This window comes from Takifugu rubripes, chromosome 15, assembly GCF_901000725.2.
Source record: "Takifugu rubripes chromosome 15, fTakRub1.2, whole genome shotgun sequence".
In the NCBI taxonomy this organism is placed as follows: Eukaryota; Metazoa; Chordata; class Actinopteri; order Tetraodontiformes; family Tetraodontidae; genus Takifugu; species Takifugu rubripes.
This window is the reverse complement of record NC_042299.1, coordinates 7,426,825-7,449,133: the sequence shown is the minus strand read 5'-3', so window position 1 is coordinate 7,449,133 and position 22,309 is coordinate 7,426,825. Positions and strand designations below refer to the sequence as shown.

Below are 22,309 nucleotides of genomic sequence, written 5' to 3'. Positions count from 1 at the left end.
CACACCAGAAAGCAAAGCAGCCTTCAAACACACACACACACACACACACACACACATGATGTGAGTTTATTGCCTCTAAAGATGTATCAGTGGATAAAACTAGCAGTTTAAGACATTTCCCCCCTTTTGTCTGCGATTGAAACTGTTGGGAAATACATTCTTTCGTGACATCGCAGCAGTCACAGATCCCAGACGACCATTCGTCCGTCTCAGAGGACAGAACCCGGGGCTGAGGCTGAGTCCACACGGGCCCGTCCATCCAGCTCACATCGGCGGTGATGCGGACGCAGCATTCAGGAAACTGTGACAGCATCATCAAAGCTTATACGAGACAGTCGTGTTTTGTATTCCATGTTTTCATACATGTGATACATCACATCACAGTGCTTCAATGAAAAATACAAACACATTTAGTGCTATAACTAAAGGACACGCTGCCTCCAATCATGTTTTGCAATGTTTACCGTCCATTAATAGAGAATTATTGCGGCACAAAGCTAATCTACCTTTATGTTCATTTACATAGGGTTTACATACATGCTGTAATCATGATCTTTGGAGTCCGGTCATAGCGGAGACGCACTGATCCAAACACACAACCCGCATTTGTTTGATGGAAGTGCTCGTGAGCTCGAGCTTTCACGTGAACTTTCACACAGGTAAAATGCACGTGAGGGACGTCAGAAGTAGAAAAGAGCGAGGTTTTAATTGTTTTTATGTGTAAAAATATTTTGTTTTAAAGCAAAGACAGAAACACTGACACATCGGCAGATAAAAGATTTATTCAAACTGTACAACAACATCGATGGAAACAAATAAAAGAGGTTTCTATACAACATAACAGCAAAATAAAATGCTTATTTCTTATTTTAAGTTTTAAGTTATTAAAATTTTAAGTTATTAAAAAAAATTCAAAAGTTAAGAGCCAGTGAATCCTCAACAAAGCTCCACGGGTCTCGTCCACCACCAGCCTGTGCCCAGTGGGTCAGGGAAGGTACTGGTACTCGCCTCCGTCCCCCCCTCCATCTATCTCATAGATATTTTCCGCCATCGCTGCACGACTATGGAGCTGCAGAGCGGATGATCCTGAACGGAACTCGACCGGAGTGTTGACCTGTGGCACCTGATGGCTGGAGAAATAAAAACAAACAAACAAACCCTTCATTTCAACAACAGCTTCCCTTATTCTACCTTATTGTCCCTCATTGTCTCTTATTGTCCCTCGTAAAGTTGCATCTTCATCCCCCTCCACACAGAATCCACACAGACCAGTAGTGATATTTGTTAAATCAGGTTACGTTAAGTCTGATTCCAGCTGCTGGTCACGTCCTGGTGACATTTCTGTCCAACCAGGCTCAGCAGTCAGAGAGGAAACCTCAAACGTTTCCCTTTCCGCTTTAGTTGGGGTGCGGCTCATCGCTAGTGTTCTGGTTTCAATTATTAAACAGTGGGCCGGTCATGTTGCAGATAGATGCAGCTTTTTATGCCATAAAATACCTAATATCTAACCTCACATCTGACTTTTGGTTATTGTAGTCGTTACTAGCATGCATATAAATAACATTTAATGTATATTTCTTAGTAAGTCTTCCTCATTTATTATTGTCAGACCGCTGCGTCATGTTAGATCGTAGCTTTAGTGATTGTTGCTGAAACGCTTGTCAGCCCCTTGCATCCGGAGTTGAACTGAAATGTTGCATTTACAAAGGTCAGAGGTCGCCCACAATCTTAATACCATGAGATGAAGGCAGGGACGTTTTGCACCGATGGAAAATGCTGAGTTTTCTGTGCTGAGTCTTTTCTCGCCCAACTGTGGTTTATGATGCTCCGTCTAATCATGGAGATTCAGTCAGAACGCAGCAGTGAGAAAGACGAGTGTGACAGTAACGCGCCCAGAATGCAACAGAAGCAGGTATGTTATCGACCCCGGCGGTAAGACTGAGTGGTTTCTCCTGACTCAGAGGGGCAGTTTCGCCTTCATCAACCGCAGCCTTTATCATTATTACTGACAAAGGCTTCAGAATCTACACAAGTAGTAAGTTCTCAGCAAATCCAGAACAGAATATCAACAAAATAAAAAAGAAACTTACATTTTTCTGAGCTTCCCCCATTTTCTGGCTGCAAAGACAAAATTAACAGTGTTAGAACTGATGAGGGAGATAAAATCATCGATCCGTTTATCAACCGATCTGCTTAACTGCGTATATTGGCGAGTATATTGTGAGTATTTTCAAGAATACTGGTGATGGTGGAACCCCAGGATAGAAAACTGGTCTCATGCTTAGTTCAATATCCTGGAAAAGAGTGGGAATATTGAACTTCTGTGATCAGTTCAACATCACGGAGGGGCGTGAGATTCTGGAAATTTTCAGGTGTGAATGTGAGAGTTTAGTGGCATAAATGTATGATATATATGTATTTTGACTTACTGATAATGAAGAGTCCACCAGCGGTGATCAAAACTATCAACCCAAAGAGAACACACACCAGAACCACAGCCACGGTGCCGTTTTCCTAATGTGGCACAGACATAAAATAAACATTATGTGATAAAGTGGAACTTTGGGTTACATTTACAACCATAGAATTCAAATGTGCTTTAAGGTTTATTTAAGCATTATCAATACAGGAGTTAGCATTAGCACTAGCTAGCTACTGTTATGCCACGTTCTTGTCTAACGTGTCTTTTATGGAAATAATGGCATCGGGAAATACTAAGAAATCATAAATGACATCTGATTAAAACCAGAACAATGTTTAAGGACCTTATTATTCTATAAATAAATGTGGAAATGAAAGTGGGGGCGACTCAACATTAACTAGAAGAAGGCACAAGGCAGTCCAAAAAAAAAATACTGTGACAGAGGAACCTCACCTCGATCCCGACAGGGCCCAAAGAGGAACTCCCCGGAGACTTTGTAGAATTCAGCTGGACTGGGGGACAAGGAAGTGAAGTACTTCTGTTAGTAACGTGGTGTCAGCAGTCAGAGCCGGTGATCTGGAGTCTCAGGTCCGAATGCTGATCTCATGCTGACAGGAGCTGTACCTGCTGCTGTGCTGAACGCTGCTGTCGCTGTGACCGTCTGGCTGGTCGAGGTCGCAGACGTGGTCGTCTGTTCAGCTGCAAGGCAGCAGAATGGTTTTGTTTCAAGCTTTGCCCCAGCAGATATTTACTAAAACCTCCTGACTTTTTGAACATCTTTGAAGGTCAGGGTTGGCCAGTAGGGGGCGTTTATGAGTTTAGCCTCACAACAGCGTCGACGCGCCTCCTGTTAGATTATATCCTCTACTTTTTTGGCACATCCCTTTAGATTTACTGGTTGCTTGTCTGTAATTACATGTTTCATTACATTTTTTCCTATTTGATGGAGGTTTCGGACTATTGCGGGACTATTGGCATCGTGAATGATCAACACTCGAGAACATGATCTCATTCTCACCTTTCTTCATGACCAGAGTGATGTAATGTTGTTCATCATTAAACCAGCCTGGTATCTCCACCCTGCAGCCGTACTGGCCAGCATCCGCCTCCGTGAGGTTGAGAATGGTGAGCGAGACATCCCCTTTGTCCAGTCGGCCCAGTAACTGGTACCTACTGGAGGCTCTGGTTGCCTCTACCACCTTATGACCATCGGAAGAGATGAGCAGGTTTTTGCAATGCCGTAGGGATAACTCACCTCGATTCCAGCATGCCGCCACCTCACTTTGGGATTCGTAGCTACATGGCAGAGTCACGTTTTGACCCACGTAACCGTTAACCAGACGACTTGTGCTGCATTCACTGACTGTGGGTGCAATGAAGACTCATGTCAGCGATCTCCTGTTACTGTCGCTGCGCCAGCTGTTCCAGATGTTTGGGTTTGGTACTCCCCACAGGAATAATAATCACTGAAAGGACTGAAATTGTAAACTGAAAATTGTAAATTTCAGCGCCAACATCTCCCTTAAATCAAGTGAACCAAAATCATTTGCAAGTAGTTCAGCTAAAAAGTTACAATATTATGAAAAATATATTATTTTTAATTTAATTCAATTTTTACTTATTTTTAATTTTGGGTTTCCTACATGTTTACCTGAGAGAAGCACGAGGAGCAGAGCGATCTTCATGATGAACCGACCGAAGCTGACATCACTCACACACACAGACCCACTCTCTCTCTCTCTCTCTCTCTCTCTCTCACACACACACACACACGCACAGTCAGACAAACACAGGAACAAGCTGTTTCACACTTCAAGAAGTGAAATTTGCCAGTAATGAGAGCTGTGACCCTTTGGTTTCATTTCTCAGTAAATTAAGCTATTTTTATGAGGACCAGGAAGGATTTAATTGCATAAAAAGGTGCATTATTGCGTTTGAATTGATATTATATAAGGTTTTATTCTATCAGAAACATGGTAGTGTTGCATTTCAAAACTGTAATGGTCTTTGAGCTGTGTTATTTTCAAGACCAAAATAACTATTGTTTTTAATAATCTGCCTGGACTTACTCTCATTGTTTTACTTCATGAAGGCTGAGCTCACACTGTAAAAGTGTTAGCGTGTTAGCGATGATTATAGATTTAATAGAAATTAATTTACCAGAAAAGGAGCTGAAAGTTCTACTGCTCTGGTTACTTCTCCAAGTCTTATTACACGTCTTCTATCATTTGTGGTCCATCAACTTTCAGGCTCGTCAAAGTAACTGATTTGAGAGTCGCCTAAGAAAAGAAAAGAAACTAAAGAAACTAGCATTTTGAATTGCCTGTAACTTCTTCTTGACATTTTTTCCCTTACTCAAATCTCATTTTCTATTTTATTAAAAAAATGTATATTTAACTAAAGTTGGTTCCGCCCGGTTTCGAACTGCGGACCTTTCGCGTGTGAGGCGAACATGATAACCGCTACAATACAGAAACGCTACACTAGGCGCCTTATTCAACATCCTAACAATCTATCACTCACGCATTATTTTATATACATACAGTATTACATATATACTGTATATATATATATATACATACACACACACACACACATATATATATAATTAAGGCAAAACCATCGGTTCTTCGTGCAACATTCTAATTGCTAACAGTGGACAACCTTCACACTCGTGTATACCGGCATACAGGGAACGATGATGAACATGGGCAGAGACTTTAACACTTCCTCTGACATCCGCTAGGTGTCGCTGTGCTCAAACGACATTGGCGAGAAAAGCTCGTTTTCCACAAAAACATAGTTGTGAACTACATACACCGTAATTACTACAGAGCACACACAATTGTATTTACAATTACAGTCACACTGGAGCCTATCATTCATAACATTGTGTCTTGATCTCAGCTCTCAACACTACAACCCTGTTCAGGAACCACTTCAGTAGTATCCACCTTTTTAAAGTGAGTCTTCAGCTATCCATCTTGGGTTGTTATTGAAGTGCAAAGGATTGTGAAACAGGGTGGATGCGTGTTGGCACACAAATACTAAATCTTATACTAAGAATAGGAATGCAGGGTGAATAGTTACATAACACTGCACAGGAGTTCATTTACATTTTTCACAACACATGTGTCAGAGGGATGATTATGGCTATGAAAGTCTAGTGGTTTTCAAGAAAAACATACAGACCGAGTGACTGAAGAAGAAGGTCAATTTTGGCATCATAGTTGTGAACACAGGACTGTAAATGCTCGCTGACTGAATGGAAACAAAGCCAAAACATCTGGATGCCATCTTGAAGTCTGACAAGTTAAAACAAATCTCATGAAATGTACGTAATTTGATGTTGTTTGACTCTTTGATTGGTTTTGGGTTTAACTGGACTGTTACAGATTACAACGTTCATGTTCAAGCTGTATTAGGATCACTTTTGTACAGATCACATGTAAGACCGACGCATAAATCTTTCAGAACCAGCGGCATCAACTGTGGATGACATCATCATTGTCTGCAGGGCTCATGCATAAGCTGCAGCAATATACAAGACTGTTACAATGTCGGCTGCATCGAGTGTTGCATCGAGGCGAAGGTCCCTTCAGTGCAGCGATGTCCCCACGCGTCGAAAAAAGTGATATCTTTCTGCTTCATCGTGTGAGGAGCCCATCACTTGTCACAGGTGTGGTTAAGAAGAGCATCTTGTGCTCTCCCCATTTAGATGGGGCGAGGGGGCGGTTAGCACCCTAGCTTCCTGCATCGCTCCCTGTGCATGTGCTCCCTCTTTATTTACACTGTCCGTTATTCACTACTATGCCCGTCCCCGGGTCCTTAGCAAGCCTGGACACCGAACCGGGCCCACCTCTTCCCCTGGGTCCTGAGTGAAGCTTTCGACCAGAGGGGTGGGGCCATGTTGGAGGGTGGGGTCTGGAGGTAACGTACTGTGTGCTGGGGCTGACGGAGGACAACGCCTGCTGGCTGCTGTTCAGGAAGGATGAATTGTTAGAGCCCTGATGGCGGCGGTAGTTGGGGTACGCCTGCCATCGCTGGCGCTTCCGTTTCCACTGGCATTGGAGGATCCGAATAAAGGCCTGAGGGAAAAACAACAACAGAGAGCTGTTGAGGGGTTCCCAAAAAGCAGCAAACTTGGTACAAGCGGCACATTACCTGCTTGAACTCTCGGCTGTAGCAGGGGTAGATGATGGGGTTTAAACAGCTGTTGAAGTAGCCCAGCCAAAAAATGACTTTGAAAAACGTTTCAGGTGGACGAAGGCTGGGGTTGAATGACCCTATTTAAACACACAAGATCATTAAAAAAATGTTGCAATTGCTTCCTGAACGTCATCAACTTTAAAATGCGGACAGTGTTACGATTCGTGGTTGTTTAGGACCCGAACGCAGGCAAGACGCAGTGATGAAAGGTCCAAAAATTGGTTTTATTAAACAAACACAAAAGGACAGTCCTCCTGGACTGCTGGGAAGCAACAGTTCGTCCTCCGCGTGCACGCCAAGAGCTCCAGCGTGGAGCCACAAAAATCACAAGAACCTTCAAAAACCAACAAAGACCCCAGAAATACCAAGTTACACAAAATCCTCCAACACTGGTAGGCTGGAGTCTTAGACCTTAAATAGGCGGCTGATCACTGATGTCCTGCAGGTGCGCCAACAGGTGGCCGGAGCATGGCTCCACCACGCCCCCTGCAGGAAAAACACAACTGGGAATCCTGGATCACAACAGATAGTAGGGTGTATTGTTGTTATCATCACTGACAGGTGGAACAGAAAATGAGGATTGATGAAGTGTTGTCATCAGCTAGCAGCACCGCTACCCCAGCTAGCTGGTTCTCCCCTCTCAGCCCAACAAAGTTGTGACCCTTCGATGGTGCAGGTGATCCTCAGCCTGCTGGAGGATTTTTGTAGGTTTTGGAGTATCAGGAATGTAATGTTCTTTTGATACATCCTTCAGCACTTGGATTATTTTCCCTGAACATGGACTTGTAAGGCCATCCAGTGCCGCAGGCTGCACTGCCTGACTATATAAGCTAGAACTAGATATCCTGAGAAGAGAGGGACACCTGACCACGACGCATCCGTCTGTCCAGGCTCAGCAAATCGTGCTCATCCCCAATTTGTCCTCCAAAAGAACCAAGCCAGCTTTTTCTGAAGATAACAGCGGATACAATTGGCAGTAAAATCCCAGCACAACCTAATTTTTAAAGCAATAATATTTAAAGTAGTTGATGAGTTCATATTGGTAATTTGACAACGTGGAAAGATCTGAAACCAGAAACAGACCAGACTGTCTAACCAAAGGCAGCCTGTGCTGCAGACATCCTGCTGGATCAACACGTTCCCCCCTCCTGTGATCAGAGGAGTGATGCGTTTAAGACTTCTTCATCCCCTCTCTTATGAAATCTGCTCTCTCCAAAGAGCACCTGTAGCTCAAGGGATTGTGGGCAGTACTTTATTCAGAATCTGCAAACCTTAAATACAGCAAATGTTATTCCGGCTCCTGTCCACGGCTTAGAGCTGATCTCTGGTAGGAACTCTAGGAACCTTTTTAGGAGGTGTGACTCTTTTTGTTGATGTTCAAGACTCGTGGTTAGGTGATAAAGATCAAATACAAGAACTCAGAAGGCAAATTCTCCAGAAAATTATGGAAAAGAACGTATAATTTCTGTTTGGACATATAGGAACCATCACAAAGGAGTTGATTTTGTGCTGGAGCTTCTTCGTGTAGCCACACTTTGGAAAACATGTGTGAATACGCTCTGAGCAAACAAAGGTCCATCCAGACGATCAGATTTCAGCATAATTCTGCTGCGGTTTATCGTCTCTCTTTGTTTGATAATGAAGCTAAATGTTCTGTTTCAGATCAGGACCAGATGTGCCGCTGAGACTCCGTCCAGCAAGTGCAGGTAATAAACCGAACTGTCTGTAAAGTGCATACGTTCCGTCTGCGTTTGGCTGGCGCGATGCCATGTGAAATGGAATGTCGAAAAGTTGATGAAACACCAGAAGGTTTTAGATGAAAAATCAGGTTTTCCACCAAAGTCTGTGGTGCCAAATGCTTTTCTTCTGTAATATTATTCGGTTTGCACTTTAGCATCACATTTTCTCATGACACATTATTTGTTCCATTCGAATGAGCATCCCTGGAGACACAGACATGATGGATGAGCCCAGGACGGAGTGAAAAGTCATCAACATATTTGATATTTCAAGTTGAGGAGATGCCAGCAGACGGCTTACGAATTCTTAATTACGTACAACTTAACCGCGACAGAATTGAAGTTGTACGAATGCTCCCCAAAGAGGAAAATTGGCTGTACTGGAAAAAATCTGAGAGGTTTGATTAAGAACAGACCTCGTGTCTTGAATCAAATTGGATCAGAAATATTGGTCAGAAGAGATTTGGTGCGTTCGATTTAGACCTACCGATGGGCAGAGCCAGGAAGAAGGGCAGCCAGCAGAGAATGAACATGCCCACCACCACGCCCAGGGTCTTGGCGGCTTTCTTTTCTCTGGAGAACTTGAGAAGCTTGACGGTCAGCGTACTCCGACCAGCCGACGACCCGCCGCTTCCACCCTTGGAGGAAGGGCAGAGGTCTTGGATCTGCTGGTTCCGACAATGGATCCTCAGGGTGAGCTCGTTGGAGTTCTCCTGACTCTCCTTCATCACGCCGGCCTCCAGGTTCTTGGTGGTGCGCTTGGCCACGATATAAACACGGAAGTACATGGCCAAGATGACGGCCAGGGGGATGTAAAAGGACCCGAGCGATGAGAAGAGGGCGTAGAACGGTTCCTGGGTGATGACGCAAACTGTGTCATCCTGCAGAACGGACATAGGTTAGCACAGTTTGATGGGATGGTGACAGTTCTCTAATCAGTACGCGGCTAAAATATCTGCCTTTGGTCAGTGGTACCTGTGATGGGGGCTGCTTCCAGCCCAGCAGTGGGCCGATGGAGATGACGATGGAGAGAATCCAGACGCCCAGCATGGCGAGCAGCGCCCGCTGCTCTGTGACGATCATGGGATACTGCAGCGGGTAGCGGACGCCAATGTAGCGGTCGATGGAGATGGCGCACAGGGACATGATGGATGCCGTGCAACACAGGACGTCCACAGCTGCCCAGATGTCACAGAATATCCGGCCGAACACCCAGTAATCCAACACCTGACGGGGGCGAGTCGGGTTTAAAGAAACAAAAATGGAAAAGGAGACGTGCGCTAACTAGGACGCTAATTTGTTCTATGTAAATTTAGCAGGATTAAAGCAATATTTGTCACTCAGTGGGGCATTTTTCCAGCAGCACTGGTGGATCCGGAAGCAGATTTCCCTTTTACACTGCGATATTTCAAGGAATGGAGGACTTGCACGTCCCACATTTATCTCCATTGTATTGTTTATGTTGTTAATAGTATTATTGTGATATATTGTAGGTTGTATATATGATTCTTCTTACAGTGTAAACAGTTAACAGCTGCGACGGCGGTAAAGACTCATCAGAGACATCACTGAGAGGCACGACGTCCTTGACATGTGAAGTTTGTTTCCCCGAGATTAAGAATAATCTATGTTTTTCTTAAAATTCGATTTATATCATACATACAGACATCTTGGACAGGATCATATACCACACTTAGTCTCTTCTTTGTGGGCTTTGTTTTAGGTTTGATGACTGGACTGATGATTTCTACGGACACATTTAATAGTTTTTTGTTTTTTTTCATCTCTGGACTCACAAAGCAGCAGTTTTACACTAACAGTGGTCCATCCAAATATTTTTAAAGGTGCTAGGCATTTTTATACATACACCAAGATGCATTAATCTATAACCAAGAACGTTTCCCATTTTCTCTGACTGGATTCACTGAGGTGAAAAGGAAAACATTTTTGTTTTACTTTTAAGTTGGAAAAAAAATAATGCCAATTTAGATTGATTAGGAGTTTCCTCTTTTTCTAATTTTTTGCTTTCTAAATTAAAGAATATAATTGATTTATGAGTTTGCACTAGGATATCACCAACCTCAGACAAATTAAATTAATGTAATTTCCGACTGTTCCCCTTTATCTTTTTCCATTTCTTCACTGTCAGCGCTTAATTCTTCCATTCGGTTATTCAACGATGCCAATTTGGATTTCATCGAGGTAATTTATGAACGAAAATCGACACTTTTGCAACAACCGTGCGTGTGTCTGACCTCCAGGGTGGCGGACACCGGCAGCACGGTGGTGCCCAGCAGCAGGTCGGCGATGGCCAGGTTGATGATGAAGTAGTTGGTGGGGATCCGCAGGTGACGGTTGCACACCACAGCCAGAATCACCAAAATGTTCCCGACGATGGCGAACATGATGAAGAACGCCAGGACCATGCCCACCGGCACCGCCCGGCTGAGGTCCAGCGGGGCGGCGCCGGGCTGCGAGCCGTTGATGGAGGAGTTGGAGCCCATCGGCCCCGCAGAGGAGCGGTTGGTCCACAGGCTCATCCCGAAGGCGGAGGACAGCCGCCCCTGCTCCGACCTGAGGTGGGAATATTTTGCTATTTTAGCCTAAATTAGGTGTTCTGACGCGGGAACCACCGCCGGGGCGCGCTTTCGTATCCTCCCAGCAAGAGTTCACAGACTCCCAACCGGCCCCGGTCCACGATCCAAACCGACTTCCAACGTAAGAACCAATCGATTTATCGATAACACCTGGAAGGCGACCGGAGCGCTCGTGGCGCAAGAGGCGCGCGCATCAGGTGTAGTTTCGGGTGATCTCGCGCGCCCAGACCGTCGCCAGAAAGCTCCTCCTCGGGTCAACCTGCTGATTCAGAAGCGGGTCACAGATCTGCGTGTCCTTTTATGGTCCAAGTGTTTAATGTGGGAAAGTTCGGATAGAAAGTGCTGCATCCGTCCCTCACGGTGGGAGAGAGACACTAACTCTCTCTCCCTCCCTCTCGGTCTCTCTCTCTCTGAAAAACAACACGGAACTTTTTTTGAGTTTAATCTCAGTTGTCAAAGCAGGTTGGACCAAGGCGGCCTGGAGGTGTGATCAAATATCCAACCGATCAGAACCGATGACCAGAAATCACTCTAAACTATGAATAATAGTCGGTTTCAAAGCATCAAATTTAATGGTGCCAAATGTACATTTTTGGCAGACAGATTTTTACATAGTGGAATCACGTCACTTTTCAATGTAGACTCATAACTTTAAAAAAAAATCGTAATACTGTAATTTTGTTATATGAGAACAAAGAAAATGTCCTCTTTATCATGTGTGACATCACCACAGCAAGATGCAGCACAGAATGATCAAAATACACATTTTATGCAAAGACAAATCATTTGTCAGAGGAAAAAAAAAATCAGATTTTAGACTAAATAAATGTTCAGTATAATGGAGGAGATGTGATAGGTTGGTCAGTCGCTCATCGACCCACGACTGCTGTTCAAAGGTCTATTTGGATCCACTCTTGGTTTGTTTGCGATCTGCTTTATGAACCAACTTCTCCCCACACAGTTTTGCTAATATTTGCTCCCTCGGCTGTCGTCCGTTCTTCCTTTTTCACAGGTGGAGGTCAGTCAGACGTTTCACACGTCAATCAGCCTGGTCGGAAAGCGTGAAACAGCAAATAATTAAGTGTGATTTGACAGAGTAGCTTCAACAGGCTTCAGTGAGGTTGCAAATGGTGTGTAGAGATAGTACACACACACACACACACTCACACACACACACACACACACACACACACACACACACACACACACACACACACACACACACACACACACAGAGACTTCAAACCTACTTTAGTTATAGATAATGAACAGTAAGACTGGTCTGCCATCAAATTTGGATATCTTTGACAAATTGTCTTAATGAAGTGTGTCTTCTCTTGTTTGGAGGGATCTACCTCAGTGGGTTTTAGAGCTGGACCAGCATCACCTGCTGGTTTGATAGAAGATCGGGAGATTACTTACAATCTGAATCCAGCTACTGGGAGGAAAACAGTAACAATGTAGAACAAGAGTCACGTTAAAATGTCTTGAAAACGCTCCGACATTGGTGTTTCCGGACGTGACAAACAACATCTGCACAGTCTGATCTAGAAAAGAGCAAATCACAACCCTCATTACACCCAGAACTCCCAGTTCATTCCTGCCAAGCTTGACTGGTTTGAGTCGATATCAGTTTAGTGTGTGTGTGTGTGTGTGCTTGTGTGTGTGTGTGTGTGAGATCTATTTTCAGATCAGTTAGAAATGTGCACCATGCTGTTGGCAGCAGAGCAACAATAACTTCTTGTTGATGTGATGTCGTGAGGGAAGAGAGGCAGCCAATCGTGGTCGAGGACTTCAGCTGGGTGGAGAAATTCTCACTGACCTAATCAAAAATAAATAAAGCCGACTCGACACCTCTGCCATTTTAATCTATAGAGTCTATATGGAGACGGCGACGTCAGCGGATGAGGAACAGTCGCTGATTAGAGGCTTGGGAAAAGGAACCTTCACTCCCTGTTTTCTCCGCATGGCGGGAGCCGAGATTTCGCACAACCCAAACGTGCAACGCGTCACCATCCGAACAAAGCAGGGGGCAACGCATTCATCACGCCGCCGTTATCCCGCAAACACTCCCGAAAACTAATTCTGCAGAGTGGCTCATTAAAGGGGGCTCGTTCAACCTGCCGTCCGCTGTAAAAGTTAGAATTTGTGGCTGCGTTGTCGTCTGTGTCGCTGTGATTAGAGGACGGACGTGTTATTTACCCCTCAGAGAAGATCTCCTGAAAACAGCTGAGGCCTCAGCTCGTGAATGCCTCAAAGAGAGCTGCCGCTTTTGATACTATGCTCACAAGGTGTGTGTGTGTGTGTGTGTGTGTGTGTGTGTGTGCGTGTGTGTGCGTGTGTGTGTGTGTGTGTGATGTGTGTGTATAGGGGGGATAGAGAGAGAGAGACTGTTATCGCGTCAATATTAGCTGTCGGGCTCATCTGAAGGTGAGCCAGGGGTCATCTGGCTCTGACTTCATCCTAATATAAAATTCAAGACGTCTCAGCGTTATGATAAAGATAAAAATACCCTCAAAATTAAAAAACCTAGAAAGAAGGCCTCAGCAGCAGAGATGACTCCAGCAGTCTAAACTGTTACATTGATGCGACAAAAAAGGAAAAGCAGAAAAGCAGAAAGTCTTCACATTCAAGCAGCTGGGACCAAATATCTGGATGTTTAATTCAGTTTACCTGTATTTATTCAGGTCCAGGATCATCTTGTCCTACTGGGACGGCGGGACGAGGACAGGTAATAAACGTCGGTGTTGATTTATCCGCGCGACGCTGCTCTCCTCCGGCTAAAAAAAAGTTAATGAGCCGACCGGCTCGATGATCTACGACAAATTGGCGCATTTATTAGAAGCACTCTGAAATTACGGCACCATCTTATTCCCGTCCTGGCTGCTGAGGGCAGGGAACCGGCGGCTCCACAGCTCCTCAGACATTTCAGTTCCCTTTAAATCCCTTTAAATCTTAAACACAAATAGTCCGGATCTTTCGGCTTCCAGAGGAAATCTGGATCACGTCTGGACCGCTCCTTCCCATGACCCTCCCGCCATCATCCCGGTACCAAACTGTCCGTCACAACGTCAGGCAGCCCAGAAAAACCGCTCAAACGTCCCCAGGATGCGTCTCACTGAGCCACAATATCAGATCTTTTTTTTAATCTTTAACACATTTCTGCCCTTTTTTCCAATATTCTTCCCCATTTTCTGCGCAGATTCAGGCTCCTGCAGACCTCCGTCGGCAGCATCCGGTCTTTCTGCTTGTTAACGTCTATAATAGTCAGCGTCATACTGTGGAATTCTGTCCCAGTGCTCAACGTCTGGCCAGTTGTCACCACTTCATACAGTTTATGGAGTGAATTCCACTCCGAAAATGTTTTGGGGGATCCCCAGGTGGGCTGTGGGTTGTTCCATTGTCACTGGGCTGCCTGTTATTCAGCTACAGAGAGAATGACCTGCTGACTGAGGCTTCCTGCCTTACGCTCCTCAGTACACACACACACCCTGAAGTTAGCATTACATCTATTGTACCAGCATATTGTTAAAGAGTCTATTTTAAACCCAAACCGACACTTTCCCTGAAAAAATAAACTCCACGTTTTTGTTGGGAAAAGCCGACAAAGTGTTTGTGGTGACTGGATTCAATGAGAGTGCAGCCAAAACAATAAAAGAATCGCAGTACAAATATGTCAGGACCTCCTCGATCCCTGAGGGATAATTCCCAAGACGGCCATCTATTTTTTTTAAAATGTTTTTTTTTTTAAAAGGCAGGAATCTTCCACACATGTATGAATGACAGATTTAACTTGATCTGTCCATCTAATCACCTCGTTCGTTTCATCTGCGGGGTGATTTACACTCGCTGGTTGCAAGAAAATAAATACATAAATATGCCATTAAATGGTTTTTACAAAGCCTGCAGATTACTTTGTTTAATCTGGCTCCCTCTTATCTTCAGGTGCAGAGCGGTTTCGTAATGGAGTTCCAAAGAGCTGCCCCGGCTGAGTGGATCCCGTGAGATTCATTAATCCCTTCAGGTGTACTGTGCTCGTCACAAGGGAGCTGATTCTCTGACCTCTGACCTAGTGGCAACAGAGGCTGTTTTCCATAGAAGGAGCAGAACTGGTGCGTGGTAAATTTATCTTCATGCAGTTGTCCCAATACTGAAGGAGACGCCCCAGACTGGGCCTCAGTGACTCTAAAAACAGCTCATCTGACCCAACATTAAAATGGCAGCGCCGAGGTCTTCCTCTGCCCTTTGACCTCCAGCCATTAGCTGGCATGTTAAAAGGGCTAAAAATTGCAGACTGCCCCTTTAAATTTCATCCCTGCATTCCTGAAATTACATCTGTGATGCTCAGGGTGAATTCATGAGAGAGCGGAGCTGATTACTCGGACCAAGACATATCTGATTTATCACACAGATTCCAGACATGCTGAAGCCTTTAGAGGCCTGTCATACAGAATTCACCCACTTTGAAAAGACATGGCGGCACCAGAAAAACACCAGCAGTCAGATTCACATGTGAACGTCTTCCATTTAAATTGTGTGCTGCTGTGTAAGATGCTGATGGACGCTGCTGGACGGAAGGGAGGGGGGGCAGGAGCGGAGCCTCACATTACGCAACCGGATGGTTCAAAAGAAGACAGATTGAAGGATGAAGAGGAGGAGGATGACGGGGCACAGCTGGTGTCTGACAGCAGACACGAGTTCTCCTTCAGTTGCTTTATTAAACACGGAGGGCGGATGGACATTCGTCACTGCTCTATTTTAGATGTGATTTATTTATCGTCTACTGAGGATGAACAATTAAAGAACTGGCTGGTCCTCCCAAATCGAACCCGCCTCCCACATCTAAGCATTTAGTAGCTGATTTTTTAAGCTTGCGAGTCAATGAAAAGGCCCATTTCACCCATCAGTCACCCCAAATTATTTAATGGAGTGAAACACTTTCAGTAAAACATGTTAGTAAAGTTAGTAAACCATTACACTGAGTCCACAGATCAATCGGGCGTCAATAAAGGAGTTAATGATAAAACACAGCATCTTGAGAAAATCCGGAACAATCTGCAGATCTGTAAAATCACCAAAAATCATCACGAATCTATTGCAGAGTGGAATTAAATAGCTAGAACAAAAAGCTGTATATATTTTTTTTATTAACCTGCGTCAAGGTGAACAGATTAGCTTGTTGCTTCTCCGCTGATGTTGCTAGCAGAGAAGGTGTCCTTGCTTTGTCCTTCATCGCCAGCTTCAGTAATCGTCTATATTAGGAGACATCTCTTCTGTTTGAGCGCCACATTTCCATATCTGCAAGAAAACACAGGAATATTAATGTATCCAAGCCTGGAGTCAGCGTGGTGCAGATTAATTAGCTTGTTAACTAAATACATTTCCATTGTCACCGTGGCCAAATAAGGCTCCCCTCCTTTTCTGTTTAATCCCAAGCGTTTGGACCGTTTGTCTTTGTGGAGTCTCGGGATGTTTGCTTTGGTCTCCGCGGCAGCTTTCGCTCTCCAGGTGATTTGTCACAATCAAGTCCAGAAAGGTCGGCGCGGTTTACCCTCAACTCTGCCCCGCGTCTCTGGCAACAGCTGGATGACGGAGCGTTTGAAAGTGACAGTTAGAGAAACTCCTCAACAGCCAGGAAATTGTTTCCTGTTTTTAATCCCGCTGGAAATTAATGCGCCTACTGTTTATAAAGATGGCCGACATGAGCCAGCACTGACGCCTTACAAGCTATTTCCCCGCGACCTTTCATCATGTGACCCGGCGTTACTGAGGGCCAGCTGATGCTGTGGGCGGCGAACTGTCAGAGCAGAAAGGGTTAAACGTCTGCGTTTTAGCAGGATTGTGTCAGACTGTTTCAGGAAGACTTGTGACAAGGACTCGCCGCATGTGTTTAAACATTTGGACCGTTGAGTCAGAACCTGCTTTTAACAGGTCCTGGACCAGCTGAGCTTTTAAGTAAAGTGGACAGATAATCCGCTGTAAAGAGTTACGAGCGCTATCGAGAGTCTGAGCCCTGTTGAGATAGAAGCTTGGTAATTCACCTGTAAATACAGTAAACAAGTCACATGTGATGATATATCAATCTTCAGTCCTTTATTGTTCCTGCAGGTCACTTCAGCACCAATTTTGGCTGCAATCACCCCCCCCCCCCCCTCCTCCCCCGAGACCACAGGAAGGTTTTATAGGCGGAAAAGAGGCATCGTGCACACTCTCCGGAGGCCTTTGAAACCTGACAAGTGAATTTGTGCTACCTCTACGGACAATCGTTCAGACAGGTTATTTAAGGACTCGTCGCCACGCCGACGTTCATCACGGTTCGATTTTCTGCTACAAAGAAATTTGCAGTTTTTTCCGCCATCATTGAGTATTTTTAACTTGGGCTTGTGTATTGGAGGTGGATCACTGGGAATTTGGTTAAATACTGTCTGTTTTTCCTCCTCAGGAAGTAGTCAGTCACCCGTGTGCACTTACTCACATTCCACCACTGAAATCTGAGCCCAGAAACTCTAAAATCAGATCACTCGAACACCAAGAGCCTCATCAAGCTGCTACTTCAGTGTTTCCACCCCAGCTAGTGACGTAGGAAGAAGAAGAACCTTTTTTTAAAGGGCTGAAATTGAGTTCGGTCTCAGACGACAGTTACGACCTTGTTCTGTTCGTGCGTTTATCACAGTCCTTTTATTTGATCTCCCACCTGACTCGTTAAACAGCCTGAGTGCTCCAAGGAATAAAGCAGGGGCGCGTTTCAGGAGAATTAGCAGAAGAGAACGCTGCTTCGAGGTTAGATGTCACGCAAATGCTAAGGTGTAAAACAAAAGGTCGGAGCAACGTGACCCATAAAAATCACATTAGATGGGCCGGGAAGCTCTTCTGCAGTTTGCCAAAAGTCCGAACACCAAATGACCTAATATGACTTTTACTTTCTGTATTTGTGGCTCTGAGTAGAGCTGAAGTAGAGTCAGCGAGGAGCCGAAGGTGAAAATAATATACTTAGCTGCTGATTGCCAGGAGAGTGGGAGCGTCATGGGCGAGTTACAGGTGTTACAGGCTGGTCGGTCGGCCTATTAAAGCGGGCTCTGATCAGACGGTCACTATAGAAACGACTCACTCCTCTCTGCCATCCCACTCCATCCTTGCAGAGACCCTTTTTGTCTTTCCCACTTCACCTGACACGAGCATCCGGCTAACAGCACTCAGTGATTCAGACGCGCCGCTGCTAATTTCTGCGATGGTAATGTGGACGAGCAGGAGTGGGCAGAATTAACTCTGAGTGCTTCCGCGCCGGTGAAGCCGTTCGGATTGAGGCTAATTAGCAAAATGCTAATGTGGGACTGCGGTGCTCGAGTTGCCTAAACTGGAAAGATTTCTACTTTGCTGGCAGAATTATTAACATATTTTAACATATCATCTTCACTGAACCAGGTTCAATCTTCACGATAAACCATCGGGAGAGTTTATTTGTCTCCCAGTGGTCAGAGTTGATGATTTATTTGCATGCTTCCATGACAATGTTGAAGCTGTAGCAATGATAATTATCTTGGATAATAATGTAACAGTTCCAGCCGCTTGTTAGAAACGAAAGAGCTTCAAGGACGCAAAAAAGAAACCAGCTGCCTTCAATTTATAGTATTTTGACTTTTTACTGAATTCTTGAGTCCCATTCCTGCCGCAGATCTACAGTCTTCAGTTCTTCACGGACCTCTGAACATTCCCAAATAAAGACTTCAGAAAGCTCCTCCTGAAAGTGGTGTCAGAGCTCTCCCAAACATTAAACATCCAGGAAATAAACTGCAACTATCCACACTGCTGAAGCACCCTGACCTCCTCGTGCGCATCAGTCACTCGACTCAGCGCTGATTTTAAACACAATTTTTAATTTCACGGACGTCTGCCGTGAAGTAAGCCCCCAAGATTGTCAGTACATCAGCTTGGCTTTGACATCTTGTGACAATGCCTATTTATTGAAATCAGACCTTTTATAAACCCGCATGGCCCAGATCCTAATGATCTTCTGACTCTGTCCTGCAGCCATGTGAGATCGATCCCTACAGCAGGCAGGAGCAGTTCTAATGCCTGGTCCTATGCTAACAACATATTTTGGTTGTTAAAAGTCCAAAAGCTCCAAAAAGATCTCATTAATTTAGTGCAACACCAGGGACTCTGCCAACCTGGGCCGGTCAGCACAGTGTGTTACTGGACCTGGAACCAGATGTTGTAACCTTTATAAATGAGAAACGACTGCGATAAATGCATGAATAATGAATGAGGAAGCATTTTGTAGCATTAGCTCATTCCATGGGCCTAAGTAGGAAAAATAACAGTCACTTTTAAAGAATAGGAGGATCATTTCTGTGTATTACACATTGGGTTGAGACTCCAAATTGGACCAAATTAGGAATAAATTACGCTTTAAAAAACGGATGGATGAAGCTGCACCAACAACTGAGAGTTAACAGAATCAGGTCACTGTATATCACGGGGGCAGAAGCCAAATGCATTATGGGAGCTCATATACTGTAAAACAGAATTTAATATGTTGTGTAAATAAATGGTATATTTCTGTTTCAGCTGGAGGAATTTGATTAAAGGGGAATGTGGCACAAAATCAGAAAAGGGGCCAAGAAAAACCGACCTTTGACACCGACTGTTTTGACTGTCGGTAAACAGCCGATATTAGAACAAGGAGAGGAAGCAAAGGGAGGAGATTAGGGAAGGAAAGAAGAGAGTAAGGGGATCTTATAGAAAACAGATTTTAGAAACCAGCCTTTGCTCAAGTTGGATTATGGATCTTCGTTTATCATGTTTTTCCCTCAACGTTCAGCCTGAAACGAGCCGCTACGCTACGGTGTGCAAATGCTAACCCCGTAGCTGAGAGCTCTACAGAAACGGGTGACAAGGGATGCTAAAAAAAGAAATGAAAGGAAAAAGAGAAGTGAGCTCAGTCACTGGTCTGGCTGAATCATCCTCTTTTCCTCTCTGTCCATCCGTCAGTCCGACACATCAACATGCTGCCGCTCCTTCGCTGCGCTTTTATCGCCGTCTTTGTCCTAACAGGTGAGTCTGGCTGCGTTTCTTCTCCGGCACTACGTGACCCAACGTAATTTGATGTGATTGAACTCCTGCACAGTCTCGGAAGCAACTCCAGACTGGTTCTGAAGAGTCTCTGAAGCCAAATTTTCTCCACAGAACGACATGACGCCGCTCATCACAAAGAATGGTTGCCAGCCTTTGCTAACACGTTATACTCGTGTCCATTTTAGAGTGTGTGTCCACAGAGACAGTGGTGGGCTTTGCTGGGCGGAAGGTTAGGCTGCCATGTCGCACCCAGGCTGCGGGCCAGGGAGGGTTGGAGGTCTGCTGGGGAAGAGGAGAACCGTCTGTGTTTAACTGTCACAATGCAGTCATCAATGCAGTTGGAAACCGGGTCACCTACAGGAAATCATACAGGTAACAGGGGGTCAAAGTCCAGCTCAAGGGGTCAAAAAGCTGTTCTGCTTTGATTATCATTCAGAATCTCTGTTATTAATCTCTTTTTTTTAACATTTGCTGTTGCTTGTAGGTACTCTGTCTCTTCCTCTTCCTCATCTCTGTCAATCCTCAGCTCTCGAGTCGCAGACACTGGTTACTACCACTGCAGAGTTCAGCTGCCCGGGCTCTTCAATGACCAGATAGCTACCATTCATTTGATCATCATACACCGTATGACCGTTCGCCCACAAGCGAACATAAATAACAAACAGCTGTGCACAACTAATTGTCTTTTAAATGTCCTAAATCTCATCCTACAGCTCGTTATTGGGTCTCATCTACGACAGAAGTGTCTCTGCTCAGGGACGACACAAGTACTGAGATCCTGAATGCACCAAATACGACGCTGCAGTACGGTGCGTATGAGGGCCACCCGATCAATGTCAGGCATGACATCATGCAACATTACTACATTACTGGTCACATCACACATCCACACATATTTAAACCAATATTTTTTCACCTGACAGGTTTCACTGGTGAAAGTGGTGACAACAGCACAGGACCAATGGTGGCACGAGTTCAGGTAAAAGTTTCTGGTGTCATCCCATCTGCACGTGGCCCCAGTGATGGTAAAACGTGAGATAGCGTGAGTTGCCAAGGCAATAGAGGAGTGAAGATTTGCCTCTTTCCCGTTTCCGAACAGTCATCAATCAAACAGGAGCGAGCCAACAGTCTGCTGGGCTTCATTGGAAACACAGTGAGGGCATCCTTCATCGTCTTCATCCCAGCGTTGCTCCTGACTGCTGCCTACAGTCAGTGCCCCCCCACCCCCGCCACCACACACACACACACACACACACACGCACACGTAAGATCAAGTTCTGAAAGTTACTTTTAATTGGTTCATCTGCAGGATTCTGTGGCACCAACAGAAGAGCAAACACTGATCGTTGGCTGAGCCAAACAGAAGAGGAGAACACTGTGTAGAAGATCATCACAGATACAACTGTGTGTTCATCCCTCCTGGGATGAACACACAGTTGTATCTGCCTCCCGCCAAAAAAAAAATAAAGGTGGTTTACAGGTCACCTAATTTCAGCCAAACAGGTTGTTTAAAATGCTTAAATTTTGTACCGATCTTGTCTACAACTACTAGAAACTAACCTTTTCCAGCGTGACCACTGTATATATGCAATTGTCAATTAAAATAATTTCACACTTTTATGCAGGTTTAAACGTTTTCTCCACATTTATCTTCTTTTCTCAAAAAGTCCATTTAAATGCCTCACATTTCCCTCCCAAGATACTGTTGTAATCTTTTATTTCCTTAAACTTTTAGATCTTTTATTTATCTTTATACAATTAACACGAAAACATATTGATGCATGTAAAAATTTGAATAATTAACAGATGTAATTTATGATTGGTTATTGAGAAAATTTTGAGAAAAGCATAACAATATTGACATTACTACTCATGCAGTCATTGTCGGCACTGTTGTCCACTGCAGTGCCCTCTGTTGGTGACATGAGAGTAAGGCATGATGATGACATTAGACACAGATTTCCATAGCGTAGTGGTTATCACGTCTGCCTAACACGCAGAAGTTCCCAGTTTCGAAAACGGGTGGAAACAAGTGATGGTTAAACTTTGTCCGATTTTATGCAAAAAAATACATTTCAAACATATTAATAATTGTATTTTTTGAGTCTCTACTAGCAAGATCTACTCAGTTGGCTTCAAGATTCCATAGTGCCGTGGTTATCACGTCTGCCTCACACGCAGAAGGTCCCAGTTTCGAAAACAGGTGGAAACAAAACTATTTGTTAAATTTTATCCAAAAAAAAAAAGTTTCAAACATATTAATAATT

General features: G+C 44.5%; 3 protein-coding genes and 1 non-coding gene across 7 annotated transcripts; 1 reads left to right on the top strand and 3 right to left on the bottom strand.

Annotated features, from left to right (window-relative positions):
* Positions 1-764: 764 nt before the first annotated feature.
* LOC101063592 (hepatitis A virus cellular receptor 1 homolog) lies at positions 765-4,174 on the bottom strand. Of its 4 annotated transcripts, none has more exons than XM_029848079.1 (8): positions 4,074-4,174; positions 3,441-3,791; positions 3,047-3,121; positions 2,876-2,934; positions 2,430-2,514; positions 2,091-2,118; positions 1,736-1,831; positions 765-1,130 (listed from the first exon to the last, which is right to left on the bottom strand). In XM_029848079.1, the coding sequence occupies exons 1-8, from the start codon at positions 4,105-4,107 to the stop codon at positions 986-988; spliced, it is 873 nt and encodes a 290-aa protein (XP_029703939.1). In that variant the 5' UTR covers positions 4,108-4,174; the 3' UTR covers positions 765-985. The 4 variants fall into 4 exon arrangements, with proteins under 4 accessions (XP_029703939.1, XP_029703940.1, XP_029703941.1 ...); XM_029848080.1 differs by having other exon boundaries at positions 3,441-3,785; XM_029848081.1 differs by lacking the exon at positions 1,736-1,831 and having other exon boundaries at positions 4,074-4,162.
* A 652-nt stretch (positions 4,175-4,826) lies between these two features.
* On the bottom strand, positions 4,827-4,899 carry trnav-cac (transfer RNA valine (anticodon CAC)). Its single transcript has one exon. It is a non-coding gene; the product is annotated as a tRNA-Val (tRNA).
* Positions 4,900-5,048: 149 nt separating this feature from the next.
* On the bottom strand, positions 5,049-11,284 carry LOC101063369 (alpha-1A adrenergic receptor-like). The gene is made up of 5 exons (XM_003970881.3): positions 10,626-11,284; positions 9,346-9,597; positions 8,858-9,251; positions 6,587-6,708; positions 5,049-6,510 (listed from the first exon to the last, which is right to left on the bottom strand). Exons 1-5 carry the CDS (start codon positions 10,908-10,910, stop codon positions 6,205-6,207), a joined length of 1,359 nt encoding a protein of 452 aa, XP_003970930.3. The 5' UTR covers positions 10,911-11,284; the 3' UTR covers positions 5,049-6,204.
* Positions 10,827-21,710, top strand: LOC105417455 (hepatitis A virus cellular receptor 1 homolog). The gene is made up of 10 exons (XM_011611210.2): positions 10,827-10,949; positions 13,655-13,698; positions 14,913-15,079; positions 19,959-20,021; positions 20,228-20,414; positions 20,527-20,666; positions 20,756-20,851; positions 20,966-21,021; positions 21,142-21,250; positions 21,352-21,710. Exons 4-10 carry the CDS (start codon positions 19,973-19,975, stop codon positions 21,423-21,425), a joined length of 711 nt encoding a protein of 236 aa, XP_011609512.1. The 5' UTR covers positions 10,827-10,949; positions 13,655-13,698; positions 14,913-15,079; positions 19,959-19,972; the 3' UTR covers positions 21,426-21,710.
* Positions 21,711-22,309: the final 599 nt, after the last annotated feature.